General features: G+C 42.3%; 1 protein-coding gene and 1 non-coding gene across 5 annotated transcripts in view; both read left to right on the top strand.

Moving 5' to 3' along the window:
• DCUN1D2 (defective in cullin neddylation 1 domain containing 2) overlaps window positions 1–19617 on the top strand; it is a 36962-nt gene that overhangs the window by 13305 nt on the left and 4040 nt on the right. For all 4 annotated transcript variants that reach the window (XM_017519763.2, XM_037735293.1, XM_017519762.2 and 1 more), the window contains 2 exons: window positions 8738–8868; window positions 18373–18455. In XM_017519763.2, the coding sequence (XP_017375252.1) occupies window positions 8738–8868; window positions 18373–18455 (214 nt within the window). The remainder of the gene's footprint in view (window positions 1–8737; window positions 8869–18372; window positions 18456–19617) is intronic.
• On the top strand, window positions 3664–3827 carry LOC119469693. The gene has a single exon (XR_005198528.1). It is a non-coding gene; the product is annotated as a U1 spliceosomal RNA (small nuclear RNA).

Raw genomic sequence — 19617 nt, 5'->3', positions numbered from 1 at the left:
TAAGTTAAAAATGCATTTAATACCCCATAATCTTATAAAGTCAAAATGAATCTTTTTTTTTATTTTTTGAGGTGGGATTTCTCTCCTAGTCACTTAGCCTGGAGTGCAGTGGCGCAGTCTTGGCTCACTGCAGTCTTGACCACCCAGGCCCAAGCAGTCCTCCCACCTTTGTTTCCCAGGTAGCTGGGACCACAGTTGTATGCTACCATGCCCAGCTAAGTTTTTATAGAATCTTTGTAGAGACAGGGTTTTGCTGTGTTGCCCATTATGGTCTTGAACTCCTGGGCTCAAGCGATCTTCCTGCCTCAGCCTCCTAATGCTTTGGAATTATAGGCATGAGCCACTGCACTTAGCCGGAAAAATCTTAAACATTGTAAGTCAGGCACTGTCTGTAATATCTTATAAAACTCTCTGTGGGTGCATAAAACCAAACAAGCAAAAGATGTCATGACCATGGTATAACAGCATATTTATTCATGTTCTTTGCACTTAGGAAAGTCTAGGTGAATTACCAGTAGTTTTAGAATGGAAAATACCTGTTAAGCATTCTGTTGGTATTGTACAATACATTATCCCATCTATTAAAAATCTCTCTGAAATAGGAAATTTTGGAAATACATGCTTCTTAGGGAAATACTGACATTTCTTAGTCATTGTCTAAAAATATGTTATACAAAGAAATTTTTTAAATTCCTGTCCGTTATCCTATTATCTGTTATAACTTAACATATTTTAAAGATTTTGAGTGTGAGTCTTTCCCAAAATAGCTGAGATGATTTGTGCCTCTTGAGTATGCAGAATGTGGTCTTAGGTTACAAGTTTATGATGGATAAATACTGCTGTCCACATCTCATGGGGCTGTTAAGAAGGAAAGCATTTTGTCCGTATTAAAGTTTTATACTAAAGTATAATGTAGAGATTAAAAAATCTCAGTGCTTTTAAGACTATTTGCTCTTAGTTTAAATAGTGCTAAGCTTTAAAAAAATACTTTAGCTTTTGTGTCTCTGTTTTTATTTTTTTTCACACTTTGTCATGGCTATTAACTTTCTTGACTGAAGTTAGTAGAATACCTGCTTTTGACAGTTAATCCTATATCATTTCATTAGAGGCCTAGGGATTCTTAAGTAAACCAAGTAAAATTTCTGAGCATTGTGTTTAGAGATGGTGAACCAGGTAAAAAACCTGTGTCAAGGCATTAAGGAGCTAATAAGATAGTGAAAAACTGTGAAACAAAAATCTCAAGAGGTGAGCCCAGCAGCTGGGGCTACTTTTCCCCAGAAAAGCAATTCTTTTGACAGCCCCTTTTGATAGCCTCTTTTAGGTACAAGGACAACAGCTGAAAAGTGGGGTCTGCCCAGTATTCAAGGTTGGAATACTCAAGTCTGGGGCCTGAAGACCTGTACTTTAAGAGTCAGGGTAAACTGGAAGACCTCGTGGGAACTCCTAGCTCAAGTCATCTAGAGAGACTAGAAAATATGTCACTAAAATTGGATTAAGGTAATTCCACATTGCTAGTGCTCACAGGTACCTGGCAGAGGCAAATAAAAATGGTATTTGGAAAAACATCTTATCCTACGTTATTTCTATGAACAGTTTTTTTCTAATACAATGTTCAGGACAAAACCAGAATACACAGTCCTGTGAGGAAGCAGGATTACATGAAAGGAGCCAACAGAACGGGCCGTGGAAATGGGCCTCTGGGGCTCCGGTAAGAGAAGGCTTCAGTAGACTTCAAAGCAACTTTGTCACTCATTCAACAGATACATCACTGAAAAACTGCCAAAGAACTAGACATATAAAAACCACATAGCAGGACTATAAACAAAAGTGGCAAACCATCTTGAAACAGATGAACAAAGGAGGAGGATTCTGCTACCTGATTTCAAGTCTCTGAGGCTGTAACCATCAGGACAGTGAGTAGAATAGAGAATCCAAAATAGACTCACACCCATGTGGTCAGTGTTTTCTTTTTGCAAAGATGTCAAGACATTTCAGATGAGGAAAAGGGAGTCTTTTCAACCAGTAGTGTTGAACCCACTGGACAAATGTGGAAAAATTAACCTCAGTCTGTACTTCATATACATAAAAACCAAGGTAGATCGGAGAGGTGGACAAGAAATTTAAAACTTAAGTTTTTAGAAAAAACGTAGGGGAAGATCTTTTTGACCTTGGGTTAAACACTTTCCTAGAGAAGATATTAAATAAAAGATCATAAAGGAAAAAACTGATAGATTTCACCAAAGTTAAAAATTTTTGCTTGTCAAAAGAAATGAAAAAGCCACAATAGTAGGAGAAAATATTTGCTATTAAATGTATAATTATTAGAATATGTGATCTCCATATGATTTCTAAATATTAAAGGGGGGAATCGTGGTGGTTCGCCCCTTTAATCCCAGCACTTTGGGAGGCGAAGGCGGGCAGATCACGAGGTCGAGATCAAGACCATCCTGGCCAACATGGTAAAACCCTGACTCTACTAAAAATACAAAAATTAGCTGGGCATGGTGGCGCATACCTGTAGTCCCAGTTACTTGGGAGGCTGAGGCAGGAGACTGGCTTGAACCCAGGAGGCGGAGGTTGCGATGAGTTGAGATGGCACCTCTACACTCCAGCCTGGCAACAGAGTGAAACTCTGTCTCAAAAAAAAAAAAAAAAATTAAAGTTAAATCCAAAGAAATGCGAGGAAAATGGGCTTAGGCAGGACAAATAGCAAGCACATAATAAAATGGAGTATTTAAGCCCAGTGTGTCATAATTACATAATTAAATGTAAGTGAATTAAATGCCAAATGGATTTTTATTTTTATTATTTATTTTTGAGACGGAGTTTCACTCTTGTCACACAGGCTGGAGTGCAGTGGCGTGATCGATCTCGCCTTACCACAACCTCCATCTTCCAGGTTCAAGTGATTCTCCTGCCTCAGCCTCTCAAGTAGCTGGGATTACAGGCACCTACCACCACACTGTCTAATTTTGGTTTTGTTTTTTGAGATGAAGTCTCACTCTTGTCGCCCAGGCTGGAGTGCAATGGCACAGTCTTAGCTCACTGCAACCTCCACCTCCTGGGTTCAACAAATTCTCCTGCCTCAGCCTCCCGAGTAACTATGATTACAGGTGCCCACCACCACATGTGGCTGTTTTTTGTATTTTTAGTAATGATAGCGTTTCACCATGTTGGCCAGGCCAGTCTCAAACTCCTGACCTCAGGTGATCCACCCACCTCAGCCTCCCAAAATGCTGGGATTACAGGCGGGAGCTACCATGCCTGACCCAGATGGATTTTTAGATATCAGCTGTCCATATTGTTTAAAATAGATTTGAGGCATAAAACAGATAAAACAGATTTGAGGCATACAGCAACTCACCAATAATTTCATAATAATAAAGGGTTTGTCTCACCAGGAAGGCAGTTGCACTTATGTTTTTATGTATTTATTGAATAGTCTCAAAGTATTGAAAGCAAAAATAAGCAACTACAAAGAAAGATACAAATCCATGATCAAAGTGAGAAATTTTCACACACATCTTAGTAACTGATACAATGAGTAGATGAAAAATTAATGAGTAAATAGAACATTTGGACAGCACAACAGATGGCCTAGGAGAATATTTAGACCGTTGCCTTCGATGTTCGAGAATACGTATTCCTTTCAAAAGAAAACACAGAACAACCTGTCAGGAGAGATCCCATGACCATGAAGGTGGTTTTCCCAGGGCTAGGCTTATCCATCGTACTGCAGATGTGCTGACACCTGTCATTTTCCCAAATGTGGGAAACTGGACTGCATAATTTGTGGTAGTGGGGGACTATGTTCATGTTCTGTCCTGGTGTTTAAAAAAAAAAAAACTTTATGAAAGACACAGAACATTAATAAAAATTGATAATAAACTGGGCTATTAAGTAAATTGCAACAATTCACAGAGGTTTGTAATGATACAGGGTATGTTTTCTGATCACAATACAGTTAAACTAGGAATATAACAAAAATATAACTAGGTAGGATATGTGTGGATGTTGCAATCCTATATAGCCCTTGGGATGAGAAAAAGTTACAATGGAAATTAGAAAATAAGATCTTGAGTGATGAAAATACTGTATATGTATGGAATTCAGCTTATTAAATGTATATTTTAGAAAGAAGGAAAGGCTGAAAATCAGTGAGCAAAGCCTTCCGTCTCAAGAAATAGAAAAAAACATGGAAGGAATTAATGTTTTTAAAGAATCACTAATTTAGCAAGCATAATAATTAAATAGAAAAGAAGTTGTCATTAGGGAGGATCAGTAAAGCAGAAGCTTGTTATTTGGAAAGACTTGTAGATGTGATAAATCACAAGTAACATACATAGATGAAAAGGGGACAAGATGACAGGTAGGTGCCAGAAGCATTAAAAAAAAAATCTGTTATGAAGAGCTTTATGCCAGTAAATTTGACAACCTATGTGAAATAAGGTCTTTTAAAAATATAACTTACTAAAACTGACACATGAAGAAATAGAAAATCTTAATAGTTCTGTAACTGTTAAGAATTTGAGCCTGTAATTTAAAATTTCCTCAAAGAGACAACTCCTGTTTGGGATGGCTTAATTGGCATATCCTACCAAACTCCTAATGAAAGGAAAATCGCCAATTTTAAACATCATCTTCCAGAAAATAGTGAAGGAAGAAAGATTGTGCAATTTGTTTTAAGGCCAGCACAAACTGCATGACAAAACCGAGGAAGAACGTTTGAGAATGGAAAATGATAGGCCACTCTCAGTTGTAAGGATCAGAAGATACATAAAATGATCGTAAGATGCAAAAATCCTAAACACAGTATCAGAAAACTGACTAGTCAGTAGCAAAAAACCCAGGATGATAAGCCCAGAATGATACATCAAGACAAAGTTGGTTATATACAGGAATGCAAGATCTGCTTAATGTTCCAAAGTCAATCAGTGTAATTAATTTACCACGTTAACAACAGAAAAAAAAGGATCGTAAGTTGGGTTTGATCAAATTCAGCATTTCTTCATTTAAAAAACAAAACAAAACAGGAAACTAAGAATAAAAGGGGCAGTTCTTAATCTGACCAAAAAGAAAAAAATTCCTATGGCAAACATACTTACTGGAATTGTAAGCCACTTTCCCTTTGAGACAGGGAAAAAACCTGAATGACTATTTCTTTTCAGTATTAAACAGGAAATCATAGCTAGTCCAATCTGTGGATAAAATATTAGGATCAATAGTGATGTTAGCCAAACCGCAGGATCCAAGTTCTACAAATAAAGACCTGTTATATTTCAGGACGCCAAGTGCAACAGTCAGCAAAATGGTAAATTTTAAAATATATGTCATTTTTAGTATCTTCAAAAATACAAAATGCCTAGAATAAATCGGATTAAAGATGTGTGATACTCCCATAGAGAAAAAAATAACTCATCGAGAGACAGGAAAGAAGACTTGAATAAATGGAGAAATATACTTCGTTGATAGGTTGGAACACATTATTTTATCCTTAGGTTTTTTTTTTTTAGACGGAGCCTCGCTCTGTCGCCAGGCTGGCGTGGAGTGCAGTGGAGCAATCTCAGCTCACTGCAACCTCTGCCTCCCAGGTTCAAGTGATTCTCCTGCCTGGGCCTTCTGAATAGTTGGGACTACAGGCATGCACCACCATGCCCAGCTAATTTTTGTAGTTTTAGTAGAGAGGGTTTCCATGTTGGCCAGGATGGTCTCGATCTCTCAACCTCATGATTTACCCACTCTGGTCTCCCAAAGTGCTGGGATTACAGGCGTGAGCCACCACTCCTGGCCTATCCTTAGGTTTTTATACTGAATGTTATCTCAATTTAAAAACCCAAAAGATAGTGGATTTATGTATGTGTAATTTGACAAGCTGATTTAAAATTTATATGAAAATGCGCAGTCAAAAAGCAATTCTTGAAGAAAAAGAACAAGATGGGAAGATTTGCTCTACCAGATAATTAGAAGTTTTAAAGTTACAATAATTAAGACTACGTGGCATCAGGTGCCAGATCAGATAAACAGACCAGTGACCAGTGTAGCAGAATGGAGGGTTCAGAAAGAAGTCCATGAATGGTAGGGACATCTGGTTTATGATAGAGCTAGCCTTAAGTGGAGAAAGACATTTTTTCAATAAATGAGACTGGGAGAATTAGTATTTTGGAGAAAAAAAAATCCTGATTTCTACCACATACCGTATGTAAAAATCAGTTTCAGATAGATTGTAGATCTCAGTATGAAAGGCAAAAGCAAAAAGTCTCTAGAAAATAACAGGAAAATATCTTTATGACTATCCAATAAGATAATTTTTAAAACATCAACAAAAATAAATCACTGTAAAAAATGCTGGCACAGTGTATTATACTAAAAATAAGAACTTCTGGTTAAGAAACATCTTAAGGGTCATAGAAAGACAATCCATGTTCTGTGTGAGAGTTCTTCAGAAATAGCTGACAAAGGCTTGTATCTTTAATATATAAAGAATTCCTATAAAACAATAAGAAAAAGACGTTGAAAAACAAGCAAAAGATTTGACAAGTACCTCACAAAAGAGGATGCACAAGGCCCAGCGAAAGTATAAGGTGCTTCATCTCATTCACAGGGGAGATGCAGACGAAAACCATGTGAAATAGAACCTCGTAGCAAGCCACCCTCTAGAATGCTAAGCTAAGACACAATAGCAAATGTTAGTGAAAATGCGTGCAGCGGGAGCTCTAGTGTACTGTGTGACATCAGTTACTAAATGGAAGTTGTACAGACTGGGACGCAGCCGTCCACTCTGGAATGTGTGCCTGATGTGCATTCACAGGTATGCTGAGATATGGGTACAGAAATGTTGACACCCTTACTCCAAACCAGGAAACTAGAAACAGTGTTCACCAACAGTAGCATTTATGAATCATAAAATATGGATGTAACAAGAATTCTGTATGGCAAAGGAAATGAGCAGCTGGAGGTGTGAATACCCACAGGAACGAACCTCTCAGACATCCCAAAGGCAGAAACAGCCAGACGTGAGGTGGTGCACACTGTGAGTTCCTGTTTACAGCCAACCAGAGGCATGGTGGACTGCTCTGTTAGGTGGGGGGGCACAGAGGGCCTGACCCAGAAGTGTGATCTTTGCCTCCCTGGAGGGAAGAGGAAGCTGAAATGGGAGAGAGCCCTTGGCTGCCACCCCCAGTTTTTTTTAAGAGGGTCATACTCTGTTGTGCCAACTGGGGTACTGTGGGTTGGTTGCTGGGACTTTAGGCACATGCCACCATGCCTGGTTAGTGTTTATTTTTTGTGGAGACTGGGTCTGTCTCTGTTGCCCAGACTGGTCTCAAATTCCTGGCTTCAAGCGATCTTCCCTCCTCTACCTCTGAAAGAACTGGGATTTCAGGAATGAGCCGCTGCACCTGGCCCCAGCTGCTACCCTTGACGTGGATGGTGACTATGCTCACATGCACGTGTGGTGCAGTCACATGTCTGTTAGAGATGGGGGCATGTTCTGAGAAATGCATCATTAGGAAGTTTCATTGTGCACACATCAGAGTGAACCCACACAAACTGAGGTACAGCACACTACACACCTGTGGTACAGCCTGTGCTCCTAGGCTGTGAACTCTCCTCCACACTGTAGGCAGCTGTGACACAATGCTAAGTCTTTGTGTATCTCAGCACACCTAAAGGTAGAAATGGTAATGCGTTGGGCTAGACATTGCAATGGCTCTGACACCCTGGCGTGGCAGGAATCTCTAAGTCCCATTATAATTTTAGGGGACCGCTGTCACATACACGCTGCTGACCAGAACGTCACTGTGCAGCGCAGGACTGGCTGAGCCTTACAGTTGTGCTTCTCTGTGGAAGTCTTTATGGACTTTTCTAGCTGCTCTAAAGCCCTCTCCCAATGTTCTTTCCTTACCTCTGCTCTACTAGGGTAAGTGGATAAGGGTTGCTTTTAGTCTCCTCTTTGCTGTGCAGTCAAAATTAAAAAGAGACTTTGTTTTACTATTGTTTTCTGCCTGAAAGGCTGTTGACTGTTTTTAAAGGTTGTTGACTTTTTGGTGGAAAATCCAATTTTAAAACAATATAGAGCTGTGTTTTACAATACCTGGATATTTTAAATCTAACCTGCTGTAATGAAGAGATACCTAAATAAAGTAGCTTAAGATTTATGTGAGTTTATTTTTCGCTTGTGTGACCGGACAGAGATAGCAGTGGCCCAGGCTGGCAGGATGACTCCATTGTGCAAGTCACTGAGAAATGGGACCTTTCCATCTTTCTATTCCCTCGTCCCCTGCCATCTTGTCATTGCAGGGCAGGGGCCTCTCTCCATGGTCACAGCTACAGTGTTAGACCACGTCCTTGTCCCAGTTCTCAAGAAGAGGGCAAAAGATGTTGGTTTTGGGTTTTTCTTTTAATAATTTTACTGAGATTAATTCACATACCGTATTTTCTCTCATTTAAAGTCTACAACTCAAGTGGTTTTAGTATATTCCCAGAGTGAGCGGCCGCCACCAGTATCTGTCTTAGAGCATTTTGAATTCCTTTAGCAAGGGAGACATTGCCGCCCTTAACCTTCTCTTACTTCATCACTTAGAACAGCCCTCAGGCCACACCTGGGAAGGGAAGGTGGGGAATATGGTCTCTGGCTGGAACCACATGCCTGGCCACAGTTCCTGCTCACTGGAGAAGGGGAGAGTCCACTGGGGAGGCATGTCCGCCGCAAGACACAAACCACTGTCTGTCATCGCAGGTGTGACAGCACGGAGAAGCTAAAGGCTCTTCTGCCAAGACTGGAGCAGGAGCTGAAAGATACAGCCAAATTTAAAGATTTTTATCAGTTTACCTTTACCTTCGCTAAGAACCCGGGGCAGAAGGGTTTAGGTGAGTATGAAATCCAAATATGTAAAATGCTAGATCACAATGAGATTATCAGTGGACTTGAGCACATGATTTCTGTATAGCCTTCTGTAATGATTTTGGGTTTTGGTTTGATTTTTTTGAGGTAGAGTCTCACTGTCACCTAGGCTGGAAAGCAGTGGCACAGTCACAGCAGCCTCAATCTCCTGGGCTCAAGCAATCCTCCCATCTCAGCCTTCCAAGTAGCTGGGACTACAGGCGTCCACCACCACATCTGGCTGGCTGCTTTCATTTTTGTTTTTTAGTTTTTAGTAACGACAAGGTCTTGCTCTGCTGCCTATGCTGGTCTCGAACTCCTGAGCTCAGGCGTGGCAGGCACGAGCCACCATGCATGGCCCAGCTGCAGCATCACCACCCCCTTCTGGTTTCTTTTCCTCTCCACACTTTGCCCTGCACGTAGGTAGATGAGTTTATAATACCATGTGCCTGAAAATCTTGGTTGATAGTGTCTCTCAACATCTGGGTTCACACACTTAGTTTTAAATGTAAACATTTAAAATTATAAATATCCTGTGTCAGCTCATATTGCTCTCTCTATGGCACGCAGACCCAGCCCGCATACCAACAATTCAGCCTACTTTTGCGTTTTATTTAAAATACTGTAGTCCATTTTATGGACCATTCATGTGGGCCATTTGTGTGGACCATAATAAATATTTTTTTCTACTTGAGGAGTCTGCATTCACCTCAGCTGTCACTTCCTAACCCTGCAGCAGGGATTCAGGGACTGCAGTGAAGGTGGACGTGGAGCTGGGTTGGGCACTGGGTGGTGTGCAGTGATCACCTGAGAGGGCAGTCACACAGAGGAACAGACATGGCCAGAAGGACAGGGAACACAGGTGCAGGGGAACAGGGACAGGGACATGGGGGATGGTGGGACAGAGGCACAGGGGACAGAAGCATGGGGCAGCAGCAGGACAGAGGCACAGGGGCAGAGACACAGGGCTGGTGAGAGATACCAGGTGCTGACACGCGTCTTGGCCCCGTGCTGTAGTTACTAAATTACAGTACCTGCCGTGTGAGGCGCGTGGGGCCTGTTGGGCTCTCACTTTGCCTCTTGGACAACAGTAGTGGTACCTGCTACATCTTGGCTCGGGAGCCTGCTGTGTCTAGCACCTAGGGACACCAGCAGCTGCGGCCCAGGGCCAAGACCCCAACCTTGCTCAGGGCTGCGAAGTGATGAGAGCCTGTCCTGTCCTTTCTGTTTGTGAGCTGGGATGATCACGGAAGGAAGTCTTTCCGTCTCCTGGTGTTGGGTGCCAGAGGTGCCGGCCACCAGAAAGGCAGGGTGACCTCAGGAGGTGAGTGCATTCCCTGCCTTCTTCCACTGATGGTCAGTTTGTTCATGTCCTTGTGAGATCATGGAGTGCTGTTGGTGTGCTCTATGGTTGTGACCGCTTCCTTCCTGTCTGCTTGACAGGCTGTCCTGGGCTCGTCCAGCCACCTTCTGCCCCAGACCTGGACTCGCTTTTCACCCAAGAAGCCCTGACTTCTTTTAGTGGAAACTGGCTTCAGGCCATGATGGAGTCGCCGCTGGTGCTCATTCACAGAGTCGTCGTTTCTAGGCTTCTTTAGTAAGCAGAGGCTCTCGTGGGGGCTTTTTATTTTTTAAATCTTTGTTCATGTGGTTGCTTCTAATCCACACTCAGGACTACAGATTATTTTTCCTACTTGAGCTTGTCTGTATTACAGCCGTGTGTCCCTTCTACCCTGGTTCTCAAGGGTGCAGGTGATGACAGCATTAGAACGTCCACTGTGACATGTTAGCCCAGTCCCGGTCACATACAGCACAGGCTCGGAGTGATGGAACAAATGCCATCTCCACCAGTATAATTACTCTGAGTAGTGAAAAAGGAAAGCAGGGTGGTCATACATTCTCCCCCCATTTAAAAAAATAGTCAGGCCTTGCCTCTGCTTTCCAGGTACACAGCCGGGCCTCCCTGTCACTTTGTCTGGTCCTGGCTCTGTGTTCCCCACTAGCCCCTGCTATTGGAAGTCTCCCGGCTTCCGTTGTTTGAATGTCTTAAGTGTGTCACTCCACTTTCTTCTGGCGTGGATTGTTACTGTCGGACTGATGGTAAGCCGGTCTTCCTGGCCTTGTAAGTTACTGTTTTGCCTGGATTCCCAGACAAAGCCCATTTTTTAATTTTGTTTTAGAGCCTAGTAATTTTGCTAGAATTTGTCTGGGTGTGGTGGGTCATCCGTGGTCAGTGTTCTCATATGTGATGCTGAGTGTTTTCAGTAAGTACTTTCTAATCTTTTTATAATTTCAGGGAAAATGTTCTTGAATTATAGCGCTAAGCATTTCCTTGTATTTGGTTTTAGTCTCCACGGGAACTATTATTACCCACATAATTGGAGTTGAGTACCCTGTGGAGCTGGGTCCTCTGGGGAGTTAGGGCTTCAGCAATGCAGGTCACTTTCTCTTGGTCCTTTTTATCTGTACTTCTTTTTTTTTTTTTAATTGTAAAAATGATCTTCCTTTTTCACCATCTCCTCCTCTGAAGTCATTTCAGTCATGTGTCACATGATGACAGCGATGGGATCTGAGAAGTGCAGCATTAGGCAGTCTCATCCTTGTGTGACATCACAGGGTGCCCATTTGCAGACCTGGGTGGCGTAGCCTGTTGCATGCCTAGCGGATGGCACAGCCCATGGCTTCTAGGATACAAACCTGGATGGCATGTGACTGTACTGAGTGTGGCAGGCAACCGTGACACCATGGTGAGGCTTTGTGTGTCCAAACACACCGAAGCATAGAAAAGGTGCAGCGGGAATGCACTTCTGCAGTCCTGTGGGACCGCTGTCACATATGCAGCCTGTCGTTGGCTGAGACGTTAATGCAGAGTGTGGCTGGCTTTATCTCCCTCATGTGCCTTCTAGTTCAGTAATTTCCAGAATGTTTTACCTTTGTTTCTAATTCTTGAGTGTCATTCCCTCATTTCTAAGCTTTCCTAATTCTCATTTGCGGTCTTTCATGTTTTGTTTCACTTCTTAATGTCCTTTAGCCTATTTTGAAGTCAATGATCACACTTAAAAAAATTTTTTTTTATTTATTTTGAGACAAGGTCTTGCTCTCTTGCCCAGGCTGGAGTGGAGTGGTGCAATCATAGCTCACTGCAGACTCGAACTCTTGAGCTTAAATGATCCTCCCACCTCAGCCTCCCAAAGTGTTGGGATTACAGACATGGGCCAGCATACCTGGCTTAACATTTTGTTTTAGAGTGAGGTTCTCGCTCTGTTGCCCAGGCCGAAGTGCAGAGGTGTGATCATGACTACAGCCTCAGGCTCCTGGGTTGCAGTCATCCTCCCACCTCAGCCTCCCAACTAACTGGGAAATGACCGTCGGCACATGCACTGTACCTGGTTAAGTTTTAAAGTTTTTTTTGGAGAGATGGAGTTTTACTGTGTTGCCCAGGCTAGTATCAAACTGCTGGCCTAACACAGCCCTCCCACCTGAGGCTCCCACAGTGCTGGGATTACAGGCGTGAGCTGCCGTGCCTGGCTGAAGATCGCACTTTGAGTCTGTTCTGTCGGTGTGTTTCCTGACACATGTTCGTTTTCTAGGCATGAAATTCTGTTTGTAGTATCTTTTTTGTTTTGTTTTGTTTTGTTTTTTTGAGATGGAGTCTTGCTGTGTTGCCCAGGCTGGAGTGCAATGGCTGGATCTCGGCTCACTGCAACCTCTGCCTCCTGAGTTCAAGCAATTATCTTTCCTCAGTCTCCTGAGTAGCTGGGACTACAGGCGCGTGCTACCACACCTGGCTAATTTTTTGTGTTTTTAGTAGAAATGGGGTTTCACCATGCTGGCCAGGCTGGTCTCAAACTCCTGACCTTGTGATCCACCCTCCTCGGCTTCCTGAAGTGCTGGAACTACAGGTGTGAGCCACCATATAGTATCTTTTTTCTTAAAATAGCATTGTATGGGATTTGATCTCAGGGCTCATTTTTATGTGAAATTAGTTTTCCTACAAGATCTTCACAGGAAGATGGTTCAGGGCAGCTTTTCAACTTCATGGTGCTCCCTCTTGGGTGGGTGTGTGTGTGTGTGTGTGTGTGTGTGTGTGTGTGTGCGCGCGCGCACGCATGCACACGCATGCACATGCATGTAGTATACAGAAGTGTTGGCTTTGCTGTCGCTAAGACTGTCTGGCACTGCTCCTCTCCTCTCCTCAGCTTTTCTCCCTTTTCTGTCTCCATTGTTCCTTTCCCGACCAGCCTATTCTGCGCCCAGAGTCATTTTATTCCTGAGTACCACAGTCCTTCCTTTTCACTCATTTATGACTGGTTAAGTTAGGAGAAGAGTTTTGGGTATATTTTTTCAATGTTTATTCTAAAGGCACTAAAGATTCTTTCTTTTACCTCTGAATGGAGAAATGACTTACCAGCACGTTAAGAGAAGGGAAGAGTCTGCACTGAAAAGTTTTTCTGCATCTACTCTGTTTATAACTCTGTTTGTAAAATAACTCTTGGTTTATGAGCTACATACCAGATGTCAGGTTCAGCCTACTTTTAGCAAATGAAAACATTTGGTTTTCTACGATAAAACTCTTATTTTTTATCTTCTCTATTCCACTCTATTTCTTTCTAAGAGGCTGAGGCAAAAATTAAAGTTAAAGCTCATTTTAGTTGAGACCCTAATTACTCAGTAACTATCATCAGTATTCTCAAGAAACCATTACCAGTCTTTTCTAGAAACTTACAAGGAGGCTGGGTGCGGTGGCTCACGCCTGTAGTCCTAGCACTTTGGGAGGCTGAAGCAGGCAGATTGCTTGAGGTCAGAAGTTCGAGACCAGCCTGGGCAACATGGCAAAACTCCATCTGTACTAAAAATACAAAAACTTAGCTGGGTGTGGTGGTACATACCTGTAGTCTCAGCTACTCAAGAGGCTGAGGCACAAGAATTGCTTGAATCTGGGAAGCAGAGGTTGCAGTGAGCTGAGGTCACATCACTGCACTCCAGCCTGGGCAACAGAGCAAGACTCCATCTAAAAATACAATACAAAAATTAGCCGGGTGTGGTGGTATACACCTGTAGTCCCTGCTGCACAGGAGGCAGAGGCAAGAGGATTGCTTGAGCCTGGGGAGGTGGAGGCTGCAGTGAGCTGAGATTGAACCACTGCACTCCAGCCTGGGCGACAGGGGAAAAAAAAGGGCAAAAAGACAAGAGAATAATGGTGCAGAGGAAGATGTGGACTGAGCTTCCTCAGCGTTCTTGGGCTCTGTCGCTTGTGAGGACAGGGCCGTGGGCTCCTGACAGGTGCTGGTTTCTGCTATACGTGTTCTTCCATCTCATGCAGGTTGTTGGTTTTTTTTTTTTTTCGTTCTCTCTGTTTGCTGATCCCCTGCCCCCATTTTTCTCTGGCAATAGTCACCCAAGCAAGAAATACTGCTTCTCACAGCTTTCTAAAATTTGGCCAATTCAGGTCTCAGTGTAACTATCATGATTTTTCCAGGAAAGTCTGGTCATGCTGTGCTTTTGAGCAGTTTAATTCTCAGAGGCTTATCCAGCTTCCTTTCCAAAGTGAGAATTCGTCTGATTCAAATTTTAAAATAATAGCAATTATTTTTTATTGTTAAATGGTTATCAGGAAGGATACTTTGAAACTTCAGCAAATAATAAAACTCTTTTCCTGACTATTTTGAACTGTTATTTTAATATCTTCAGCATAATCTTAGGATAATTGAGCTTCTATTAGAGATAATCATTTATATTTATTGATACTCTGCAGTCCAGGGGATCCTTCATTTAAATGTTGAAATGGAAAAATGTTAGAAAGCTTAGCATTTTATCTGACTGTCATGTGTAGGTATTATCTTTAAGAATTTTTATCTTGTAATGCCATGTTATCTTGACACATATGGAAAAGTATTAGGAGCTTTTCTAGGACCTTGGCAAAGCCAGCAGCCTCAGCATCACTGCAGAGCTTGCTGGAAATGCAGGCCCTTGGGCTTTAGACAGGCCCTCCGTCTGGGTTAGTAATGACTGCACGGCAAACTACCTCAAAACACAGTAGCTTCAGATGACAGTCGTTTTGACAGCTTATGATCCTTTGGGTCAGGAATTTGGTCAGATTCCGCTGGGCAACCCTTCTCCCCGTCATGGCCTCCCACCTGCCCCAGCTGCCCCTGGTGGGCTTCCTCACAGCCCGGGTGGCTCCGGCAGAAGCACTGCTCGTGCAGAGGCTGCCGTGCTCCCCACAGCAAAGGCCGGCCGCCCCATGGGAGGCCATGACAGGGAGAAGGGCTGCCCAGCGGAATCTGCCAAAATTCCTGACAGAATTCAGGAATTTGGGCACCACCGCTTCATTTTGTGGTCATTTCCAGGAGGTTATAAATTAGAGTCTAAATTAATTGCTCAGTTCAAAGTAGCAAAATTTATTTTCTTTCTGCACATATTTTCAACAAAGATTAGTATATGGATAGAGAGTGTTTTGAAACATTCTTGAGATTCGGGACCTATTGCGTTCAGCCTGCATTTTATAAATTTCCTTAACCATCAGGGCTTTCAGTGGCAGAACAGGCCATTGAGAGCATTGAAAGTTGCAACAGATTTATAGTTTATCCTTGATTTCCTCACTGAGAACAAGGACCTGTTTACTCTTGTAGACACTTAAATGAAATGTTTATCAGAATCATTCACTATAGGGTGGGAAGCATTAACGGTTTTGTTTCTTTGCTTCATGAGAGCAGCTGAGAGAATATGAAATTTTATTAAGGAAAACAGTAGCCTCCTTGGGAAAATGATTAGATTGTATGAACACTTCAAATAGATTACACACTATTTTTAGAAAAGTTTTTTGAGAGCTTTTAAAAACAGAAAGCAAGAATAATTTTATGACTATAACCCAAAAATAGAGCAGTCAGTTTTCCAAAGTATAGCATGTTATTACACATCTGTCTTGTCTAAGTAAAATTGAAGAGGTTGAGGCAAGTGTTTAACTGTTCCTAGAAAAAGCATGGACTGCGGTGGAAACATGGAGTCAAAAGACACAGATTTACTCTTTATTTCCTTCACTGTGTGTATGTGTGTGTGTGTGTGTGTCTGTCTCTGTGTGTATAGTGGTATCTCTATGTCTCTGTGTGTGTGCATCTGTGTGCATATGTGTGTGTGTGTGTCTTTGTGTCCGTGTCTCTATATTTGTGTGTCTGTCTGTCTCCATGTGGGTACCTGTGTGTGTGTGAAGATCGTGTGTACTGTATTTATTGTTTTTATGTAAGATTATGCTTTACTCATTACTTAACTAATGATTAACCTAATACAGAGAATAAAGTTACTTGGCTCTGTTTTAATGTAAGAAACAATATAGCTTCATGTTGGCTAGAGTCTGGAATTAGTTGGCTTTGGGAATCGTGTGTGTGTGTGTGTGTGTGTGTGTGTGTGTGTGTGTGTAGTTTTTTTTGTTGTTTTTTGTTTTTGAGAGGTGAGGGTCTTACTATGTTGCCCAGGCTAGTCCCAAACTCTTGACCTGAAGTGATCCTCCTGCCTCAGCCTCCTAAAGTGCTGTGATTACAGGTGTGAGCCGTGCCCGGCCAGCTTTGAGCATCTTGATGTTTGAGGAAGTAAGATTTCATGATAGCTAGCTAATTTTTATGTCTGCCCTAAGGTCTTTTTTTGACAGAGGATACCTCTTCATTGTCTAATCCTGAGTGGAGCATCACAAGCATGAATTTTTAACAGTAATGCTGTCTTCTAACATGTTTTCACTTAGGAGATGACACTTTTTAAAGATTCTTTGAAAGAAAATAGCAGCTATAAAGATGTAGCCACCAGAGTAGCTATTGGTCTTAATTTCCACTTTCAAGTTCTGCCTTTCTGAGTTGTTGTTTTTGTTGTTGTTGTTAAATGTTTTGCAAATGGCTAAGTCCATGAGGACAATATTAGACATTTTTATATAAATAATAATAAATTTTGAAAAATCATATATATACTTTTGATAATGTGATTGACAAACATACAAATCAGGTCCTTTGTAAGAAAAGTTTTTAGGACCAAAACTAACCCAAAGTAACTAGATTAAATATATGCCATAAAACTTTATCTTTTTTTCCTCCCCAGGTTCACCTCCATTTCTCAATGTGAGAGCTTTACATCATTAAGATGAGTTGAATATAGATTTCAATTAATGTCCTTCCTAAGTGATAAGGATGTAGACTTATAAGCAGGACAAGACTAATCATCTTAGCATTTTACTGCGGGTCCCATCGGTAAGGTCTAGAGAGCTGTTCCGTGTCTCAGTTACTTGGAACTTTCTGACTCTGTCTTTCTTTTTGATTAAGACTCCAGGGTATTCAGAACTGAGAAAGGTGGCAATGAAGCCTTTGCACAGGGAGTATGGAGGCATTTTATTTAAAGTTGGTTGCTACTCAGACACCTCTTGCTTATCGCATTTTAATAATGATCAACCCTGGTCATCTTGCTAGAGCTCCAACTTTAATAATTTCTGTTTAAGTGGGATCAAGCGAAATTTAGAAAAAAATCTTTTGAAAAGTGTTTAGTTATGTATTTTGCATTTAAACTAATATATTACCTAACATATTTATTAATTTGCTTTTCACATTAGCTTATTTTACATAAATATAACTGTTTATGCCTAAAAGTGGTGAACACTATTCAACATGAATAAAGGAGGTTACTTTAAAAAATGTACATAGTACATAAAGAAGGTTATTTTATGTACTTGCTGTGTCAAGCATATATAAAGAAATCGTTATCGAGCTTCTGGTGAGCAGAGAATAAATCAGTATTTCACAAACTGTGGATTGGAGACAGCCCTGAAACTCACCATTCATATTCTATTAGACATCTTCAGTAGCAGAGATTTGTGTAGAAGTCGTGAAATAATTACTACCTCCCCATGGGGGAAAGTGAGGGCCTTAGCTTTGCATGACATACCATGTAGATGTGTAGATGTCCCTGTGTCAGTGAGAATGCTTTCCCTGCCGGTGCCCATGGTCTTGACTCTGCAGGGTCTATAATTACTTGTGAAACAGAGTCTGTCTCAGCTCAAGCAGTGACAAGGCAGGTCTATTTGGAGAACAGTGTGTCCCTTCCTTTCTGAACTGGCCCTTTGGTGTTCAACACTCAGGCCAGTGGCCTATTTTTAAAAACAAATGATATGCATTAATAGTATCCATATCAGGTCAGGTTTAAAGAACACCCAATATTTATGGAAATGCGAGTCTCCATAATTGATTAATTAGGGGGAAATTATGTGCATATCCAAGTAACTTAGTATACAAATCCTTTCTAAAGACTTATAAAATTAGACTTTTCCCAGATTTATAAAATTAGACTACATATGGTCCTCAGGAGCACTTCGGTAGAGATTAAGACTCATGACTCTTGGGTGAGATTGCCACATTTTATTGATTAAGTAAATATTGATGTGCTAAAAAGTGGTGGTTTTTTGTGCAGTAGAAAAAGGCAGTGATATTTACTAACCGCTCTTTCTCTCTTTTTGCCAGACTTAGAAATGGCTGTTGCATATTGGAAATTAGTGTTATCTGGAAGGTTTAAGTTTTTAGATCTCTGGAACACATTCTTACTGGTGAGTGTCCTCCTGCATCTCGCTCTGTGCCCACTGTGGAGGGAGGCGGTAGGTGTGAGGCTGCATGTCATCATCCCACATGCATGGAGGTGGTGGTCAGCAGACGAGCGTCCCACACAGAGATCGCAGGTCCTCTTGGTCCTGGAGACTCTGCCACCCCAGCAGCCCCATGTTGTCTCCTCCGAGGACCCGGACGGTAATTCTGTCTTCACTGAGAACTGAATCCTCGACAGGGTGCCAGTACCACACTTCTGTAGATTGGTTTGGTGCCCAGCCAATCCTGTGTCCATGGTCCGGGGCCATTTCTAAGTGTGTCTTACCATGCTCAGGAGGAAAGGAAGCCTTCGTGGGCCTCCAGACAGACACTGTGTGGCATGGGGTAGGGCTGCGTCATACCAACCCGTCTTGCTGGCAGCAGGTGCAGCTTTGGGTTGTTGGAAGTGAGTGGCTCAGGCCCAGTGATGGCAGAGATGCCCAGACCTCTTGCCGTTCTGTCTACGAAAGTGAAAGAAGTGGCCCTCCACCGCCCCACCCATGGCTGGGCCATGACCCGCACTGCCTAGATTCAGCTGACACCGGGTGACATGGACTTTGCCACTTACGAGTCCTGTGGCCTTGGGCAGGTCACTTCAACATGACTCTGTTTCCTCATCTGAGACTGGCAGCCAGAGAGCATGGCAGGTGGAGGGTGCAGCTCTGTGTGGAAGTGATGTCACTCAGTCTGCGGGTTTGCCACAGGGAGGCATCTTTGCAGCTGTGTTTCATTACATCACGTGCTGCATTGCATCTCTCGAAACATCCAGAGGTCTGTAATGCTGTCCCTGCAGCCCCCTTACAACTTACCTGAGGTCAAACCTAAATCATAGATGTTTCCCAGAGAACCTCACGCTCTTGTGCGCAGAGATGGGAATGAAGGTGCTCACAGGGTCATTGTAATGGCAGGACACTGGAAAAGCCAGTGACCATCCATAAAAGAGTAGACCTAAAAATCAGAACATCGGTGCAATGGAGCACAGCTTCAGAGCCATGCTAACAAACGCAGATTTACACACACAGTCTGGATATATTTCAAACATAATGCTGAATGGGAGAAAACAAGTTGCAGAAAACTCCATTTAATTTGGTAGCATTAATGTTTTAAAAGGTAAGACAGGGGCCGGGC

The sequence above is a fragment of the Cebus imitator genome, unplaced genomic scaffold (genome assembly GCF_001604975.1).
Source record: "Cebus imitator isolate Cc_AM_T3 unplaced genomic scaffold, Cebus_imitator-1.0 Scaffold773, whole genome shotgun sequence".
Lineage (NCBI taxonomy): Eukaryota > Metazoa > Chordata > Mammalia > Primates > Cebidae > Cebus > Cebus imitator.
The sequence above is the reverse complement of the archived record's forward strand: the minus strand, read 5'-3'. Positions and strand labels throughout refer to the sequence as shown.